Source organism: Dermacentor albipictus, chromosome 8 (assembly GCF_038994185.2).
Source record: "Dermacentor albipictus isolate Rhodes 1998 colony chromosome 8, USDA_Dalb.pri_finalv2, whole genome shotgun sequence".
Classification (NCBI taxonomy): Eukaryota; Metazoa; Arthropoda; class Arachnida; order Ixodida; family Ixodidae; genus Dermacentor; species Dermacentor albipictus.
In genome coordinates, this window is record NC_091828.1 from 121927861 (window position 1) to 121948365 (window position 20505).

Here is a 20505-nt window from a genome sequence, read left to right on the forward strand (position 1 = left end):
TTTGCCACTTCGACTGCATGTTATACCTCTAATGGCGATTGACAGTACCTAGCCTCACCTAATTACCTAATTATGAAGTCGGAAGCCATGATATCTCGTTTGCCTTGGGTGTTGCTATCTACAATTTGATGAAGGTGGATGCCAATGTCAAAAATGTTGCACATCTATGAAACTAGTTAACCGTACAATGATTTTCGTGCCTCCAGGGATACTCGTATTTAGGGTTCGCAAAGCAGACTCATGTGGCAGTGGACGAATATTCCGAATTTTGAATTGTAACCGCCGGTCTCAAGTGGGAGTTGGTGTGACGTGAAGGAATTTAGCAAAGTAAAGTGTTCATCTATACTATTTTAATAGCGTCTCGTTTCGATGCTACCCGATCGCCGTATGACGACACCCTGACAGGTCGCTTAGGCTTGTCCGTAACGGAGGGTCATTCGCGGCAGTTCGGTTGAGCACAGCGCCTCAAAGAGGTCGCCGTTTAAGCTGGAATTCGTCGCTCCATCTCGGCGTTCCACTGAAATGCCAAAACTCTCTACTCGGAAAGATAGATTGGAAAGCGTGACAGCTAGGGTGGAATCTATATTGGGGACGCGTGCGAGTCTCACGACGAGGTGGCTGTTAGGGTAAGCTAGTTTTCGCACGATCATTGCCATTTATAATTTTCGATGTGGCAGAAAAAGAATGCCTTATTAATAGTTGTTAGTTTCCACAAGTGATTTACTCCTACTTCAGTCTAGAAAATTCAAAAAGTAAAAGCACAAATGCACAGTTTAAATCCTACTAGTATTATTATTCAAAAAATTTACCTTACTCAAGTTTAAGTATACGTCTTTTCTAATATTATTCTCTTTCTTTTTTAGTACCCTATCAACGCGAGGCTTACTATAGTATTGATCAATACATTTACTCATGTATTCACAGTTTATTTTTCATCTTGGATTATATATTTATTTTACTTTTTGTGTTGGTTATTGACCAATTTCTTTTATCTATTCGATAATATTACCACCCGATTCGTGGCCTATCCCCCATAGTGGATTTGTGCCATTGATTGAGGCTTCTACTTCTACTTCTTCTTCTTCTTCTTCTTCTTCTTCTTCTTCTTCTTCTTCTTCTTCTTCTTCTTCTTCTTCTTCATCATCATCATCATCATCATCATCATGATCATAATTCCCCCATCGCGAAGAGTGCAGCCGTCACATCATCACCACCACCGCAGTGCGCAAACGTCATTGGATATGAACAAGAAAAACAAGAGCGCGCGCTCCAACGGTCGACTCTGCGTGAGCTCGGGGTGAACTGAACGCTCTTCCCGAACCACTACAGCAGAAGGTACGCGCGCCAACCGTCGCCCAGGCGTTCTAAAGCGAACGCCGAATCCCCGGCAGCCATGGACTCGACAGGCCTCCTCCTCGTGGCCGTCGTCATGGTCGGCCTCGTCGCGCTGCTCGCAGTGCTGTGGTTACTGAGGCGCAGGTACGCGCTAGCACCCCCTGCCGCTGAAAGAGCCGCCGTCGGCGGCGAGCCGCTGAGCCCCGCCTCCGAAACCCACCAACAGACTGGAGACGCCACGATCACGCAGTCGCCGTTACTCACGGATCACAAAACAACCGAAGCGGCGACGTCGGCGGCTGCGGAGCCGACTTCAATTGGGAGTGGTAGGACGTCCGGTGACAAGGCGGCGGAGGGCGCCAGGTCGCCCGGCCGCTTCACCGCGGACGCGGCCCGCAGGGCTGCCGTCAACGGGAGCCGCGCAGTCAAGGAGCAGACGGCAAACGCACAGGAGGCCCTTTCGTCCGGCGCCGACGCGGTAAAGGTATGGTCGCTGACAACCCTCGCGTTTGTAGACATACTTTACGCTCTAGTTTGACGTATCGAAGTAACGCAGATGACGTAGGAGCTCGGATGCCACGCAAAAGGCAAGGGCGCAGACAAAATTACTCATACGCTGACGCTGCATGCGTATGGGGAAGGTGGCTTCCCATTGCGGGGCTGGCTGCTGCCTACTGCCAGCCCTGCTATGGGACGTCAACTTCCCCCACTAATCCTTTCCTCCATTCTTCTATACTTTTCCTTCGCACTTCACACTCCCCGCAGACACTGAGTCTTGCTCCCGTTAGGCCCGCAGAAGCATGTGTCTCTTCTTCACCTCAACCTCAGGCACCTGCCCTGTGTGCGTACGAATCATCTGTGTAGCTATCTTACGCGATGAAAAAAAAAGAAAAACTTCTCTGTAAAACAGTGGACGAACGTACCCATGTTAGGCGACTCCTGCGACACAGGTGCAGTAAGAGATGCCGTAATGAAAGAGGGCTTCGCTTTATTTGGGCCACCTGGGGTTTTTACATAAGATGCTACCAGAGCTCTGTGACCGGGAGAATCCCGCTTTCCCCGTAATGAGACTCACCCCAGTTAGTTTGTCTTGCAATGCGTTGACTACAACTGAGTAAAACTGATGACACGATAGGACACACCGAACAGGGACAAGTACTGTCGGCTCAGTTGAATACCCAGCGCATTGCAAGATGAACGAGTGCCATTACTATAGTTGGTGCTTGTTCATAAACCAATTTATCGCTTTAATCAATCACACCCTTAAATCGAATCGCCCCATTGTCGTGTAACCGAAGGATTCTATGGACTAATCATTACGACGGCCATTTATTGTGGTCCACGATCTGCCGATCGTTCCTGAGTATGTGCGCTTGTGCCTAGCTAGACAGTGGCCGGAGAGGTAGTGGCGCAGAAAATTACCAACAGCTCGTAAGTGTACATGTGCCTCTTTGGTCCTCATACACCACACACTAACAGAACGCATTCTCTACTGAGCCGCACCGGCGATCATATTTCGGGGAACAGTGCCATGTGACATGGCTAAAATTGGTTTTAAAGCTTAGCTTTAATAGCGAACCATCCCAGTTTTTTTGACCCTGCTACCAATGGTTGCTACTGCTGCGGTCTTGCTTAATAGCTGAAAAAAATATCAGAACAAAAAATTCAGGATGGTTGCATTTCTTTATCAAATTAGGTTACCACAAAAGCTGCGAGGTCAGTTTAACTCTTTGCCATCGATGCAGCCTTCACTCCTGGCACAGGCCTAGCGAAGTTGTCCACACTTCTTGTAGTATTTCGCGTTCCGGTTTGTTTCAAGTATTGCTGAGATTTAATTTTGTGTCACTGTTCACGTACCCATTGTGTAACACAGCCCTGCATGGGCCCAGAAATTGCCTGCAGTGAAAGCAATAAATAAATAAATAAATAAATAAATAAATATAAAGTTGACAGTCCCATTAGACTGCGCTAAAGAGGGTGAACGCGAAAGCCTGCGCGCTCACAAGAAATTCGTTAAATTACTCGACGTTTTTATTCGAATGCGTTTTTACTTTCTATTAGTTGTACCCCCCCCCCACCAAAAGTCGTGGGTTCGAGTGCCTTATTTCCATTGTGACGAAGTGTATGGAGTCGTCTAGCGATAGCCAGAAACAGCGGTAGCAACGATAGCTACGAATTGACCGCGCGACACGCGATGGCGACGGCGCTTTCTGATGTGCCGATCTTCTTCTGGCTCCGAGACAAGCGACGGCGATGAAACTGCATAGTGCCGTTCTTCTTCCTCACAGATGCTGAAAACACCCCCCTCCCCCTCCCCCCTCCCCTCCCACCTTCCCCTCCCCCCAAAAAAAATTTACTCGCTGTGGCCCCTGTAAAGCGTGCACCACCGCATATTAACCTTTGCTGAGGCAGAGCCGTCTTTACCAGACGTGGCGAGGTTTATTGGAGTCTTCGAGCAATGGCCAAAAGCACAGCGGCACCAACGATTGCTGAGCCGGACGGGCGAACTCGCCACGCGATGGCGACGGCGCTTTCTAGCACGCCGATCTTCTTCTGGCTCCGAGACAAGCGACGGCGATGAAACTGCATAGTGCCGTTCTTCTTCCTCACAGATGCTGAAAACACCCCCCTCCCCCTCCCCCCTCCCCTCCCCCCTTCCCCTCCCCCCCCAAAAAATTTACTCGCTGTGGCCCCTGTAAAGCGTGCACCACCGCATATTAACCTTTGCTGAGGCAGAGCCGTCTTTACCAGACGTGGCGAGGTTTATTGGAGTCTTCGAGCAATGGCCAAAAGCACAGCGGCACCAACGATTGCTGAGCCGGACGGGCGAACTCGCCACGCGATGGCGACGGCGCTTTCTAGCACGCCGATCTTCTTCTGGCTCCGAGACAAGCGACGGCGATGAAACTGCATAGTGCCGTTCTTCTTCCTCACAGATGCTGAAAACACCCCCCTCCCCTCCCCCCTTCCCCTCCCCCCCAAAAAAATTTACTCGCTGTGGCCCCTGTAAAGCGTGCACCACCGCATATTAACCTTTGCTGAGGCAGAGCCGTCTTTACCAGACGTGGCGAGGTTTATTGGAGTCTTCGAGCAATGGCCAAAAGCACAGCGGCACCAACGATTGCTGAGCCGGACGGGCGAACTCGCCACGCGATGGCGACGGCGCTTTCTAGCACGCCGATCTTCTTCTGGCTCCGAGACAAGCGACGGCGATGAAACTGCATAGTGCCGTTCTTCTTCCTCACAGATGCTGAAAACACCCCCCTCCCCTCCCCCCTTCCCCTCCCCCCCCAAAAAATTTACTCGCTGTGGCCCCTGTAAAGCGTGCACCACCGCATATTAACCTTTGCTGAGGCAGAGCCGTCTTTACCAGACGTGGCGAGGTTTATTGGAGTCTTCGAGCAATGGCCAAAAGCACAGCGGCACCAACGATTGCTGAGCCGGACGGGCGAACTCGCCACGCGATGGCGACGGCGCTTTCTAGCACGCCGATCTTCTTCTGGCTCACATCGTATTAATTAACTGGGCCTTAATTAACTTCGCTTTAACATTAACACCAACACCAACATTAACACCAAAAGTCGTGGGTTCGGCTTCCACCAATGATAGTGGCTATGGCCAGCAATGGTGCCGTTATCAAATTTTGTGCCATTGAATTTTGGTTTCGCCAAAGGTCGAGGGTCTGACTCCCACCAAGTGTCGTGGGTTCGAGCGCCTTGAATAACACCGATGATCGCGGGTTCGGCTCCCACCAAGTGTCGTTGTTTGACCATCAATGGTGGCAATATAAACTTTGGTGCCATTGTATTTTTGTCGAACCAAAGGTGCAGCGTTCGACTCCAACCAAAGGTCGCGAGTTCGAGTGCCTTAATTAACTGTGCCTTCATTAACACCAATGTTCTTGGGTTCGTGCTCCTTAATTAATCCTATCTTAATTAACTGTGATTTATTTAACACCAAAGTTCGTGGGTTCGAGCGTTTTATTAACTCTATCCTAATTAATTCCGTCTTAACACCAAAATTTGTCGGTTCGACCAATTAATGGTGGCGCCATCAACTTTGGTGCCATTGAATTTTGGTCCCACCAAAGGTCGAGGTTACGAGTCTCACCAAGGGGCGTCGTGGGTTCGAGTCCCACCAATGGTCCAGGGAAGCAGCATCAATTTCGGTACCATTGAATTTTGGTGCCACAGCGCCGGAGTGTCCATTTTTGGGATAACGCCGGACAACAGATTTCTCGATCCATTAGCAACTTAAGGCTTTCGGCTTAAAATTTCACTAAAGAACAATATCAAGTTTAGCCGCGAGAAGCTCATGCATGGAAGGTGCGTTAAGGAGTCGCGAAATATTTGTAAAACCAACATGACGAGTCCGAGCGTTGATCCACGAGCAAGGGGAGCACGTATGCTGGCGTGTATGCGGCCTGAGGAAACGCCAATCCAAGGTGATGGAAAGTGCCTGTCGTCCGCAGCGACATGGCTCAAAAGATGCCGATTTCCCTGCAACGGAGAAGTGGCGCCATCTGTCACCGCTTGGCTTGTTTCGCCGCGTTTTGCCGTAGTGGTGACGAATGGTGCCACTGCTCTTTTTCATCAACATTGCAAGCTGCTTGCGCGTGACCATAGGCTAGGCCTTCATCCGTCAATATCGAGAAGCAGATTTAAGAATACCACTGAGATAACACCATAATTGGCTGTCGAAGTGAGATAAAGCGCATCAAAAGTCCTTTTTTAATTTTTATTAATTCTGGGGTTTTACGTGCCAAAATTACCGTCTGAAAATGAGGCACGCCGTAGTGAAGAACTCCGGAATAATTTTAACCATCTGTAACGTGCCCCCTATGCGCGAGACATGGAAGTTGTTGCATTTTCGCCCCGATCGAAATGCGGCTGCCGCAGCCAGGAATTTGATCCCGCAACCTCGTGCTTAGCAGCGCAACAATGTAGCCGCAAAGCCACCACGGCGGGTAGCAAAAGTCTACAGCACCATTCCCTTCCCGTGAAGGGGGCAAAAGGGTTTGAGATGGCTACCCGTTCGGCCTGAAACAAACAAGCCTAGACAGGTCAGATCCCTCCGAGGCCGTGTCGTAATTTTCCTTCTACCCGTGCAGTGGTAGTCCGCGGGAGAACGCGGAAGAAACCACTTCTGTGCTAAAAATTACGTGTCCCATGGTAAGGCGGTATCTCGGCTCCCAACGCAACATCCCAATGCTGCAAACATAGTTGATCATAATCGGGCCTATAATTTTGCCCAACCAACGCGATCTGCCTGTTTAAGACAACTGACATGTGCTTCATGTCGCCTGGCACGTGCCAGGGACGTAACAGGTATTCATTTAGCCAAAGACGCCAGAATGAAAAGGGCGAATAACAGCCCTGTTTACCGCTGTTTCTCGCGTTGTACTTTACCCTGCCATACTTCATCCTCGTCGTACTTCCCTCAACAAGCATCAAACATCGTTTTCGTGCTCGTGAAACCACCGCGTCGACGCCTCCATGTGTGCATTCGCATGAAATAATATTTGCATTTCGTCATAGCCTTTGAATGGAGGAGTGCGTAAACAAAAACACTGCATTAGATTACGTGTTACATAGAATAACAGTGGAAACAGTTGTACGCATCGCATCTACGTTTCTAACATTTCAGGAGCTTCTTCATGAAAACTTCCTTTCCCACAGATCCCAATACATGCATTGAATCAGCACAGCTTTTTTTTTTTTTTCAGTGCCGAAAGATAGTCACCATTTGGTGAGACTGTTTGGATGCATTGGTTCCAGAAAGGGACGTGGAAGCTTGCTGCGTCGGGAAAAAAATATTTTTTGAATCGTGTGTTCTAACAACCAACGGGGAGATGTATAAGCCATTCTTCATACTCTCTGGGTCACGTAACTCTTCCTCCGTCTTCGGGGCCATCTCGCTTTCTTAGTCATTATCCCTCCGTTACGGCACTTCCCCTACCACATAAAGTCATGACGAAGCAGAACAACTACATCTGCTGCACTTATGATTCCTTATTCGCTCATTTCTCGACACTATTCCTATGCCTCGACCCACACACACACAAATACACAGACGCACAAGCACATGCACGCACAAACGTATCTATGTGGGTAGCTGCGTCATCGATAAACACTTATATATATATATATATATATATATATATATATATATATATATATATATATATATATATATATATATATATATATATATATATATATATATATATATATATATATATATATATATATACGAACGAAAGCTGCTACGTAGCACGGGCAACTCGAGTCCCAAACGTTTCTTGCACTGAGGTGTCGCTTTTGGCGTATTACATATAAAGCTGATTCTGCATTGTGGTGACGGGAGTGTTAAATATGGAACTAAGGACGTGAGTGGACGTGGACGGGCACAGATAAATCTAGCTTAGGCGTCATCTCTGTCGCTAAATCTCCTATTCATTGCTGCCGTTTTCGTTAAAAGTATTTTATCACAAGGCCAGGGTGGTAGGAGAGCTTTCCGCAAAAGCTTGTGCTGTCAAGGTTCGCCGTTCTTGCCAATGGCTCTCCGTTCGCTTTCATAATACTTAGGATTCTGTACGCACATAGCTTTCCTCAGATGAAATATATTCCCTAGTACGTATCGCTTTTGCGTACCTTCTGTGTATCGTTTCTGTTCTTTATTAAACGCCGAAAATCAGGTAACGTATAGGCTACCAAACATTCGGCTGTTCCAACGACGTATCCTGGCTTAGTTTATAGCTGTGCCGTTCTGCATAATTTTTTTTTCTGTTCTCTATAGAGCTGCAGTCGCTGTTTCCTGCCAGCACGCACACATTTAGTTTAAACTATCTTCTTTAAACTATCTATTTAGTTTAAACTATCTAATTGCCTCTATAGTAACCGTGCTCAATATGTCCGTTATCAAATAACACCCACTCACAATGACTGCACTTTTCTTCTTATTTCCCGTTCCTGGGACGGATGCGTCGACAGCCACCGGAAGCCAAATATGAAGCCAAGCCGAGCGAAACCTCGCCGCCGAGGGGCGTCGATGTGGGATCGCCTCCAGACGGCGCAGCGACTTCTGCCAGCGGCGGAACCGTCAGGAACGAGGACATGTCCTCTCCAAGACGCGGTCGAGGCATTTCCGGTGCGGATCCACCCGGAGCACATGCCAGCAGTGCGGAACACGCATCCAAAGGCAAGAGTACGCTGTCGTCACGAAAGCACACGCCAAGCATCAGTAAAGGTACGCATCGCCACCGGAAACAGTCTGAAAACAAGCGTTTCTCTAGTGGCACCTTTAGCGTCATCATCATCATCAGCCTGGTTACGCCCACTGCAGGGCAAAGGCCTCTCCCATATTTCTCCAACAACCCCGGTCATGTACTAATTGTGGCCATGCCGTCCCTGCAAACTTCTTAATCTCATCCGCCCACCTAACTTTCTGCCGTCCCCTGCTACGCTTCCCTTCCCTTGAAATCCAGTCCGTAACCCTAAATGACCATCGGTTATCTTCCCTCCTCATTACATGTCCTGCCCATGCTCATTTCTTTTTTTTTATTTCAACTAAGATGTCATTAACTCGCGTTTGTCCCCTCACCCAATCTGCTCTTTTCTTATCCCTTAACGTTACACCTATCATTCTTCTTTCCATAGCTCGTTGCGTCGTCCTCAATTTAAGTAGAACGCTTTTCGTAAGCCTCCAGGTTTCTGCCCCGTACGTGAGTACTGGTAAGACACAGCTGTTATAAACTTTTCTCTTGAGGGATAATGGCAATCTGCTGTTCATGATCTGAGAATGCCTGCCAAACGCACCCCAGCCCATTCTTATTCTTCTGATTATTTCAGTCTCATGATCCGGATCCGCAGTCAGCGTAAGAAGATGGAAAACCAATGAGGATATTAGCAATTTGCGCAGAATACAGAGGATGGACGAGCGAAATCGACATACAGATGCACTTTTTCGAGAAAGCAGCGTTGTCTCGGGAGCGCCTATATAAATACGTGGGAACGGGGAAGTTTTTTTCCTGTGTAACCACTGTACCGCTTATGATGAGGTTGGTTGCATTTAAAAGGAAAAGTTAACGGCACTTGCAGGAAGTGTAATTTTAATTTGTCATGAAACGCATGTTGTTTTATAATACTTGAAAACTGCAAAATTTCAAGAACTACAGTATCAAGTTTGCAACTCTGTGTCAAATCGATAAACAACGATAGCACAGTTTAATAAACTGAGCCTAACAGTACATCTAAAGCGGACAAAACTGACGCATTGTACACCGCTCTGGAATATTCCGCTACCCTGTGAGTAAGGCTTCGGCAAAATCCCTCGTAAACATTGTCACGATTTCAATTAATCTGTAAGTTCATATACCGCATTTCTTCACTTACGATGTCTTGCAGCCGCGGTTTAAGAACTTCGAGATTTGTTTGTGGTACAGAGTTACGAATTTTCAAACATCGTACGTATTTTCTTGTTTATTGCTTTTTGACAAGTTTTGAAAAACCCTCGTGGCCTTAAAATACAACTGTTTCCTAAGACAAGAAAGGGGCTGGCAGATGGAATGGCACACTGTGGTATAAACTTTTTTAAAACAGGGTTGAAGTGGGTTGAAGTGGCCAGCCTGTCTGAGGCACTTCAACCCTGTTTTAAAAAAGTTTATACAACTGTTTCCTACAAGAACATAAATTTACCTTTCTCTCTCAAATGCAACAACTTTCATTGAAATTGGTCCAGTCGTTGTCTACGTTTTACGTATTACTTGAAGAGGGAAATGACATGCTGGCCCGGAGCGGGAACTTTTATTAGACAGATCCTGCTAGCCCCAACGCTTCAAAAGATAATAAAATTCACTTTGGTAAAGTGATACGGACGAAAAGCTAATTTGATGTACACAGCAGAATCTCGGTGAACGGAAATCGCTGAAGCGGAATTGCTCCTTAAAGGGGACAACAAACTTATTGTTGGTTGGCTTTGCGTTAAGGCAACGCAATAACAATACGGAAACAATACGTGAAACGGAACTATATCTTTAACAACTACGGGTAAGTGGAACTAAATATATTTCTGAAGACCAAATTGAGCGGCCAATATCAGCGGCATCACGATACCCATCACTGTTTACGCCTTTCCTGCATGTCTTCTCGCGTTCTCGTTATGGCAGCTTTTGTTAGCGCCTTCCACGGTTTCCCTGTCATTTTGTGTCGGCAACATTGGTGAGCTGCGAGTTTTGCTTGGCGTTTCCGATGGCGGCACAAAAAGGCCCGTACAATGCGCTCGAAGCAGGACACAAAGATCAACGTTATCGGTGACTTCGAGAGTGACTGCTTCGCTAAAACGGCCATTTCTAATCAAATTACTCTTCTTTTCCTTTTTTCTTTGTGTACTTATGTTTCGTGCTCCTAGCTCTAGTCTGCATCTGCGCGCACGTAGAAAGACGGAGCTTTGTGACCAGATCTGCTAAACCCATTATCAGCTTTTGGCAATATTGTATCTGCCCCTTTCAAAAAGCATCTCGTGTACCCTTAAGCTCAATCTCTCAATAAATCGAACGCCTGATAAACGGAAACCCATTTCAACGGTCCCTTGAGGTTCCCTTTAACGAGAGTCCAGTCGCATCTGACATGTATATCGGTATGCCTCAGGAATAGCCTCAGCAACTTAGATGGTTAGCTGAACCTTGTGCCCCATTCATATCCGGATTTCGTACAGCACAGAAAAGCAGGGACGCTTACGAGAACGAATCATTAAGTTTGAATCTTCGCTCTCTTTCAAAGAGAAGAAATGCTCTTAGAAGTACTGGATTAAATGTATTGTAGTACAGCGCTCGTGTAGTGTTTCTTTCTCGTATTTTCTTTACGGTGCTATTCTTCGTCAGTGAGAAATGCTCCCGCGAGCGTTCGTTCAAACGACGACCGGTTTGGCCAACATTCACTTTGTCACATGACAGAGGAGTTAGCAAAGCACCCAATGAAAGCGCGAAACATTTTGCAGGTATGATTCACGTAGCATTCCCTCCTTTCACGGCGATTTTCACGGTGATTACTCCTCACTTCTAACGAACTGCACACATCTGTATGTCTGTTCCTCTTGGCATATCGTAGGTCAAGTGGGCCACTCACAAGTATGCCGTTAGCGTCCTCTCCGGCGCAGCTTCTCACGCTTGCTCATTCACTCTGACGTCAATCCCGTCGTTGGTGTGCAGCAGTGAAGTCTAGCGCTAAAGAAAGCCGACTGCATTTAAGCGAAGACAAAATGTTTTCACAAATATTGTATAATATTGAAAGCTGCGCGTTCGCTTCCGACAAGCGTTTGATAAATGTTGTGACTTCCTTATTGGTAAGCTCCTGGTAAAGCATAATTATCTTCGATTTTTCACTGAAGGCCGTGCCAACGCTTACGACAAATCTGTGACCATGGCCATTGCTCCGTTTACAAATGACCTTTGAGAGAAGCCGTACCTTGGCTTTCGAAAAGCTCTTGGCGAAGGCTATGGAACACTCGCTTTAAACAGACCTTTGAGAGACTGTGAAACTGTACCTTCGCTTTCGAGAATCGTTGCCCGAAGGCTGTGAAACAGCCGTCTTTGACGCCTTTGACGATTGATGGGCATTCGCTTCCGCCGAACTCTTGACAAGCGCTGCACCTCCACTTCCGACAAACATCTGTTAAGAAATTCACTGCCTTCGATTTCGACAAACATTTGACGATGTGCGTAACTCCGTTTTCAGCGGACGTTCGTTTAAAGACTGCACTTTGGCTTTTCTCAAACTGCTGACGAAGTCTGCGAAACGCTCGGTTTCGACATACTTTTGTGAAAGGCTGCCCACTTCCGCGTCCGCTATGCAGGCACTCCTTCCTCGAAGCGGAAGCGCAAGTCTTTGTCTCAGCCGCAAGGCGAAGTCGGAAGCCTGACCTCGCCCACACTGGACAAGAAGCAAGCCGGCGGCAGGCCCACGGCTTCCCTGTCGCGCAGGAGGTCGTCGGCAAGGTCCAAAAGCTCGCGGAAGTCGGGCCGGAGCGACATAAAACCCGTGAGTAGAAGGGGGAGGGAGGGGGGGGGGAGGCTTGGCTTCACGTGAACGCACAGCGTCAAGTTGACGTGGCTGAATAAACGTACACTCGCCAACTGAAAAAAATTCAAAACACAGAATGACGTTTCGGCGCCCAATACGGCTGCCTTGTTCACAATGAACGAATGCATGATAGTCTTTATTATATACGCGTCGGAAGACGTAGTGCGCTTGCGTACAACTCAGGGATGGGTCCCCGTGTCTGGTTTATCGTGTCAGTAGTAGATTGTATGCAGAATGATTCAAGGGGCAAACGGGATGTTAATTTTTTCTCTCTTTCGATGATAGAAGCCGAATGCCAGTTAATACTGTGTCCAGTCTTTTCGTGATGCTCTGCCAGGGCGCTAGGAAACCGTGTGTCCTTTGGCTACATCATTGCGATGCTGCTGTAACCTTCTTTTAAAGTTCCCCGTCTCGCCTACCTAGCACGCATGGCAGTCCTGGCAAGGAATTTTGTAGATGAAGCCCGGAAATTTTTCTTTTTCGAGGCGGTCTTTCACTTGGACGAGTTGTTTTAGCTTGCTTGAAGGGACGTGGCAGATTTGTACATCATAATCTTTGAAAATTCTTGATATTGACTCGCTCACGCCTCGTGCATAGGGGAGAGACGCCCGTTTTCTCGTTCTCATCGGCCTGACAGGGGGTTCAGCTGCACGCTTTTCTTCAGCCTTTATAAACTGGCCGGGGTAGCCATTGCTGACCAACTCCTGCGTCACTCTCTTCAACTCAGCTCTGCGTGCGTCAGTAGTCGAGCACAATCGGAATGCAGTGGTGAACAATGTCGAGATCGTTTCTGTCCAAGGGGATGGGCTGAATCAAAGTGCAGATATTTCCCTCTGGGGGTAGGCTTTCGGCAAACACTCGTGGAAAGGCCGGATGCAGTGCGAATGACTTCAACGTCAAGGAAGGCCAAGCGACCATTAACTTCTTCTTCAACGGTGAATTCCATTGTGCTTTGGAAAGAGTTCAGGTGCTGCAGAAAAGGTACGACGCCTTCGCGGCGGGTAATGGAAAAACAGTCGTCGACATACCGCAGGAACAATTTTGGGGCGGGCTGAAACATCGTGAGGACTTTATCTTCGAGGGCTTCCAAAGCAATGTTGGCACAAGACACTGACACCGATGCTCCTATTGCCGTTCCAAACACCTGCACGTTTATTCAACCATGTTCTTTCCTCGCCAGACGAGTTTTCGTCAAACCCTATAGACTTCAGCGTCAAGTTGACCTAGCACAAGGGCCTACCCTCAACGACGCTCTCGCAGGCGGTTACATTCGAAGCTTGCTAGGGCGGTGGCTTGGGCGAACTGGTGAGGCACGTTCTCGTAGGCACAGCGCCCAGGAAATTGAGACACGAAAGAAAAAAGAACGGCACGAGAACTAAGCGATGCGTCCTTCTTTGGGCTTCGTCTTTGTGCCCGCTGTACGTAGAAATGCAGAATTGTCGCAGTCTAGCAGTATCAAACTGTATACTTAGCTTCATCGACTTCGTACAGTGCGGCGAAGGCTATGACTCGTGTCAGCCAATCAGCAGCCGCGCTTGTACGAATGCGGCTCTACCGTGCCGCGTTTCCTAGCGCATCGCGCTAATGCTTTATGGGACAGCGTCCGGCGTGTACACGCACAGCTTGAGACGACGCATGCGCAGTCTTGAAGTACTCTCTCCTGGCGCATCAATGCGACTCGCCTTCCCAGCGCATTAGCGCCTAATACTTGGATGCGATGCCCCAAACGTATGACGCGAAGGTCACGGCGCTCGCATTTCGATGGGAACCAAACGCGAAAACATCCGTGTACTTAGATTTAGGCGCACGTTAAGGAACCCCAGGTGGTCCATGTTTGTGGAGCCTCTGACTATGGCGTCCCTCATAATCAGATCACGGTTTTGGCACGTAATACCCCACAATTTAAGAAGTATGACGCGACGCGCCACTTGTGGCATTCATCTTAAAGGGCTACTCCAGCGATTTTTCGATATCCACTGATCTTAACAAAATTTTGAATATAGGTTCTCTTTTGCTCTTTGATTATCTGAGCCAAGCAATATGGCTGCAAGTCATTTAGTTTTCCTGAAAACTAATTTTAAAGCTTGGTTGCGTTCCTGACTCACGACTTTCTTCTGGCCACCTTGTGTTTGTGACGTCAGAAACTACACCATCTCTGAAATCGCCGCTGTACAGTTCGGAAACTCTGTAAAAGCTCCCTGTGTCGTCAGGAGACATCATCGGCTTCGCTTGTTTGGCGTTAGCGTCATACGTACTTCGCGTTCAGCACGCTTTCTGCATGTTTACATTACGGTAGTGTAGGACCTGACGTCATCGACTCATCGTGACCTCACACGAAGCAGCTACCCATTTCGGTTTCGGTATCTCGTGTTTTGGTTATTTAAAATTATTGGCGAATTTCTAAGCAAATTGAACCACCTCACAGGTGACAGGACTGTCAGTGCCATTTGAAAATGACAACAATCTAAGATGGTTAAAAATGCCGGAGTTACCCTTTAACGCCGCTATATTAACGATAGCCAGCGGCAGGTTATACAGAATTGAGGAAGGTTGGCCAATTGTGCACAACTAATCATTCTGTGAATCTTGTAGTGGCCTTACAATCTGGCTTTTTTTTATCAGAACCAAGACTAAGAACTTGCATTGAAACAATGGCATCCACTATGGGGCCGGGTGCTTAATTTAAAAAGTGCTTTATTTATGCGCAACCCCGACCATGCTTAGACAAAGACATGTTTAAGAGATATCAAACCTTCCATATTCCTTTCTAAAACACACCTTAAAGGATGCATCCCTAAAGAGCTACATCATATTGCCTTAGGGTTGTAAGGTATATTCAAAACATGGAAAGTGGTTGACTATACTACTGGGGCAAATGAAGACATAACTTGCCTTTATTAATTCGGGCAGAAACAAGTGACTTCCATTATTTGGCTCCTTTTGGCACTGGCAATATTAACTGAACTCGCTATGTCAAATCTTTTGGCTTTCTATAATAATTAAGGTGTGCTTCAAGGGTACACTTTTTTAATTAGGACCTAATAAACGCTGCCAAAATACATGACGTCCAGGCGTGCTGGTATGAGAACTTCAATGTGGCCCTGCCACGTATCTTTCCTTCTTTCTTTTGCGTATTTTTTGGCTTATTAGGCATACTCTCACAGTGCGTGTGGCCGCTTTGCTATTGAACAAGCGTAACTTACGAATACAGTTTAGTTTAACGATCCTCTGTCGTGAACCTTTCAGAATCTCGCATAAGCTGTGCCACGAGATTTTCCGATGAGCAGCACTGCAGTCAACGCTAGACGTGGTGGCTTAGTGGCTAGGGCGCCGTGCCTCGGAGATCCCGGGTTCGATTTCCGGCGGCAGCCTTGCGATGGGTGCGGAGTGCAAAAAACATACACTCGCGTACCGTGTTTTTCGATGCCCTTCTAAGAACCCCAGGCGGCCACAATTACTCCGCAGCCCCGCCACTGCACTGACCCTCATAACCCACTCCGCAGTTTCACGGGATGCCAAACCCGACAGTTCAACTCGATATTGCGGAGAAATTTTGATTGCAACAGAACCGAAACAACGAGGCCATGCAGTCTCGGCGGGTTCTGTGTACCGTAAAGGGGGGGGGGAGGCGCTACAGTGGTGCCATTTCTAACGCGTCCTCTTCTTGCTACAGGAGGGCGCATGGTCCGAGAACGTGTCCCCTCCGGCAGCCTGGCTAGATGCTTCCGTCGCCCGCGACCAGAGTCCGTCCGCCGGGCCCACATCTGACGTCATCCCCCGGCGGCACTCGTCCGCGGTGGATTCATCTCCCGAGCGGCAAGTCTGCAACACGTAGCTCAATGCGACGCATTCGCGACCTGCGAGATATTTGCAGCGATCGTTATCGTTCGATTGGCCTCCTGTTATCTACTAAGGGGTGTCGGTAGGAGGCAATGCAGTAGTTCAGAAGCCGCGGGAATCATGAGCATATGTCAAGGATAACTTGAAGCGTAGCTTTCTTCGTCTCTTCCGTCCATACTGCGGGTGCTGTCCTCCCGACTAGGCAACATGAGCAGCCGGCTATGGGCCCCAGTAGACGGTTTAAGCCACTGGTTACGTCCAACTCGCACTGTGACACGACATTGTGCGCTCACTCTTGGGCAATATCCTAGAAAGGGCCTGTGCCACTGGGCACGTAGCCAAACAGACAAGCAGAGCAATAATAAAACAGGTTACTGAGCTAATATGCACAATGTTGCCGAGCTAACATTTGTTTAACATTTGCGCAAGCATCAAAGAAAGCATCGCTTCACTCCGATTTCCCCGTAAGCGCAGCAACCACCGATTTTTTTCAACGATTAGACAGCGTGTTCCCTAAACAAACACAGTGCGGTTTCTCATGATTGCTATTTCTCGTAACCGCAATTAGTTCATTATTACCTTGTTTCCTATATGTGCTCACGTATGCCCGCTTCTTATGTGACACCCCCGTGAGGGGTCTTTAAGATAACAAAATGAGACGAAATGAAAATGGAATGAAATTTCAGGTCCGAATCGACTCAGTGCCAACCCCGAAGTGTCTTTTTTTTTAGTTTTAGAACAGCGAAGCGTGTTACGCTCACAACTGTTTCATTTGATCTAGCCTCATTTCCAGCGATGATAAGACACGACACTTTCGAACATGTGAGCACGAACATGTGAGCACATGTGAGAACACGAACTTTCGAACAACGCTTGGTCAATATAAACACACTGACGTCATGCAGTTAGCTATTTCACACGTACTTTTATCTATGTGCCTGTCACGGCGTCTATTTCGCCCTCCGAGATGACAGCAGTATAACAAAATGGCGCTTCATGCGACTATAGCTTAAGGCAGCCAGCGGTGAGGCATCGGTGTGAGTTCTATTCAAAAAGAAATTGCAAGGTAATCTTAGGCTGGAAGCGGAGAATACGTTGGAAAGCAGTAACAAACATTTGTAACCCCAATTAACAACAGAAAGTTACACAGGATTATGGGGACCAGTAAAATTAAACAGTCTTCGAACAAGGGGTGCCTCTAGCCAGCGTTTAGACACGGATGCCTGTCTTCGTCAGGGCGAAGACAAGTATACAGCAAGCGCTGTGGAACAACAGATATGCACCTGCAACCAAAATTTCGTCAAGAGTACTCGTCTTCGTCAGGGCGACAACAAGTATACACCATACTCGAAGTGTTGGTTCCAGGTACATATCCCTTGTTCTGTGGCTCTTGGTCAGCATTGAGAGAGGCAAAGTTTGTCTCCGCCCAGAATGTTTCAATAAACAATTGCAATTTTCTCCGAACGTCTACTCCAGTCTCTCTGAGCGTGCTCTGGTGGTACTTCTCCGTGGTGCTTACGCAGGGCTCCGCTAGTCGCCCTGTCGCCCGTGGTCCCCAATTTGGACATACTCTCGCGGGAGCTTACTCCTAACCTGCCAGCGTCGCCGGACGCGCCAGCTGGTGGCAACCTGCCGTACCAGCCACCCACGCCCCTTGTGGGCAACAAGGATATCTTCTCGAGGGATCCCTCGCCCAACATGCCGGCGTCACCGGCCGCATCAGCTGGTGGCAATCTGCCGATCCTGCCCCCTACGCCCCCTGTGGGCAACAAGGACATCTTCTCGAGGGATCCCTCGCCCAACATGCCGGCGTCACCGGCCGCATCAGCTGGTGGCAATCTGCCGATCCTGCCCCCTACGCCCCCTGTGGGCAACAAGGATATCTTCTCGAGGGATCCCTCGCCCAACATGCCGGCGTCACCGGCCGCATCAGCTGGTGGCAATCTGCCGATCCTGCCCCCTACGCCCCCTGTGGGCAACAAGGATATCTTCTCGAGGGATCCCTCGCCCAACATGCCGGCGTCACCGGCCGCATCAGCTGGTGGCAATCTGCCGATCCTGCCCCCTACGCCCCCTGTGGGCAACAAGGACATCTTCTCGAGGGATCCCTCGCCCAACATGCCGGCGTCACCGGCCTCACCAGTTGGTGGCACCCTGCCGTACCAGCCACTCAAGACCCCGGTGGCCAACAAGGACAACTCTCAGGATCTGTCGCCTAATATACCATCTTCGCAGACAAGCCATGATGCCGATGGCGAAAGGAAGGTTGTGTCGGTGCCACCGCCGAGTGCTCCTTGAGTTGTCGCTGACTTTTGTATCTAGAGATCCTTACCTGCGCGAGTGCCAAGCTGACAGTGGAGGTGTTACGTAAGAAACCTGTGTACTTGATGCGTTAACCAGTGTAAACGGCATCTCCGCCACTTTATTTTTGTTTGTTCACGCCGAAAAGCGTGCGGAAAATAACGAAGCGCCTTGTCGCGAATGAGGATGCAACACGATATGCATCAATGACTTATATCTCTGGAGGGATTTTAACTGTGCTTCTCGCAGACCATGATGAGCCAGGTGGCGACGTGCGCATATTGCGATGACTTCGCCTCAAGTGCGCGTGTTCCAATACAGATGGACACTCGTATGCATGACGTCTAGGTGCACCTATAAACTCGTAAATGTACATGTGCACTATGCTCGTACACTGTACATCTTCATCCGAATAGGTATAGCTGTAATATACGTCATGACGTTGATGTGCAGATCGCCGATTCGGTAGTGGTTGTTACGAGACTTGCACTGCTGCTGCAACTTGCAGACTGTTAAAAGCTTGCGGCCTCCTACACTGTACGCTATTTCCGTCGACCTACCTTTGCCCTAAATATGGGAATAACAAGGCACATTTTAAACCAGTCAACACGCCCCGTTAGAATTTTTGTTGTTGTATATACACTGGAAGTCGTGAACCGCCGTCTCAAGATACTTGTAACGTGGGAGTTTTTCAAAAAGCTTTAGTACTAGCCGAGATAGAAGCAAATGAAATACGACGAAGCGGCGGCGTGAGGAGGTGATGCTGCGCATTCTTCTTGGCAGAAGCTCACCCGTTTAGTTGCATCCGCTTCCCCCGGCAGCAATCCGCCCCCCCCCCCCCCCCCACGTATTCCCATATCGCAGCCGAGAGCCTACGCCATATGCTTTGTTGTTGGCTCGATACATGGCGCATACCCACGAGGGGGATTGGACACAGTGGATTTATTGAAAAGTACGGCCAACAAAACCAAAATGGGTAAAAGGCAAACGGTCACAACGAAGCATTAGGCAAACTAAAGGATAACACAAATTTTGAGAGGACTCGTTCAAAAACATAGTTACATCATGGGACACGCCTGTTTTCTTCATCTTTTGCATATCTGTCATTTTCTCGCGCTGTGCGTTTTACCGCAATGTCTGCGTTGTTTCTGGCCATTTAATGTGCACTGTATGAGGGAAAGGTGGAAAGGCTGGCTGCTCTGAGAAGTAGAGGTCGAGTTAGTGGGCTCGCGAAATTCTGCAAGTGCGCTACCCCACACACCTTATTTGACGCACCGTAATGACAGAAGCTTCCCTAGACGTGGAAATAAAGTAGGAGCGCGCGAGACGGTGCTGTCTTTCTTTATACCCAATGAAAGCGATAACAAGGTTCGTCGTAGCACTCGATCGCCTAGCCAGCGCTGTTCTAAGGATACGCGGGGTCGACATGGTGGCAAAAATACGCAGGAAGAGTACCCTGGCAAATACCGGCGTGCAACGATGGGGAACGTTATCACAGGCGTCGCACATCGATGCTGCACGGGATGAGGCGTTTGTCAGTGCCCACTGACAGCTCTCGGTTATAGCTTACATATCACATAACTTTTGACTTATTGGCCTACCCGATTCTTGGCCGATTCCCCAGAGTGGGTATGTACCAGTAGATCACAGGGATCTACATCTCACGCGGGGCACCCTGGCAACGAGGCGGCAAATTCCATCGCTCGCGAGCTGACAGACCGAGCTGGCCCCCTCCATTCCGGGATGGACACGCGTGAATCCCTCCTCGCCTTCCATGACATCACCCTTCATTACCGCAACTCTCGCCTATCCCTCCCTCCCTCCCCCTCACAAGTCCCTGTCTAAGCTCCAACAGAGCACGTGGCGCCATTTACAGGCCCACGCTTTCCTCTCTCCTGCCCGACTTGCCCTTATTCACCCCGGTGCCTTCTCACGCGAATGCACGCTCTGC

At 48.6% G+C, this 20505-nt stretch overlaps 1 protein-coding gene across 1 annotated transcript; it reads left to right on the top strand.

Moving 5' to 3' along the window:
* Nucleotides 1–1191: 1191 nt before the first annotated feature.
* Nucleotides 1192–18770, top strand: LOC139048583 (WAS/WASL-interacting protein family member 1-like). Its single transcript, XM_070523002.1, has 5 exons — nucleotides 1192–1819; nucleotides 8328–8583; nucleotides 12187–12371; nucleotides 16087–16229; nucleotides 17777–18770. The coding sequence occupies exons 1-5, from the start codon at nucleotides 1394–1396 to the stop codon at nucleotides 18549–18551; spliced, it is 1785 nt and encodes a 594-aa protein (XP_070379103.1). The 5' UTR covers nucleotides 1192–1393; the 3' UTR covers nucleotides 18552–18770.
* The last annotated feature ends 1735 nt before the right edge of the window (nucleotides 18771–20505 follow it).

Excerpts from the sequence above, each read along its gene's own strand:
- LOC139048583 (XM_070523002.1), top strand. The coding sequence starts at position 1,394 with ATGGACTCGACAGGCCTCCTCCTCGTGGCCGTCGTCATGGTCGGCCTC. Across the intron at positions 8,584-12,186 it reads CACGCCAAGCATCAGTAAAG|GCACTCCTTCCTCGAAGCGG; the intron begins GTACGCATCGCC and ends TCCGCTATGCAG. Across the intron at positions 16,230-17,776 it reads GTGGATTCATCTCCCGAGCG|GGCTCCGCTAGTCGCCCTGT; the intron begins GCAAGTCTGCAA and ends GTGCTTACGCAG.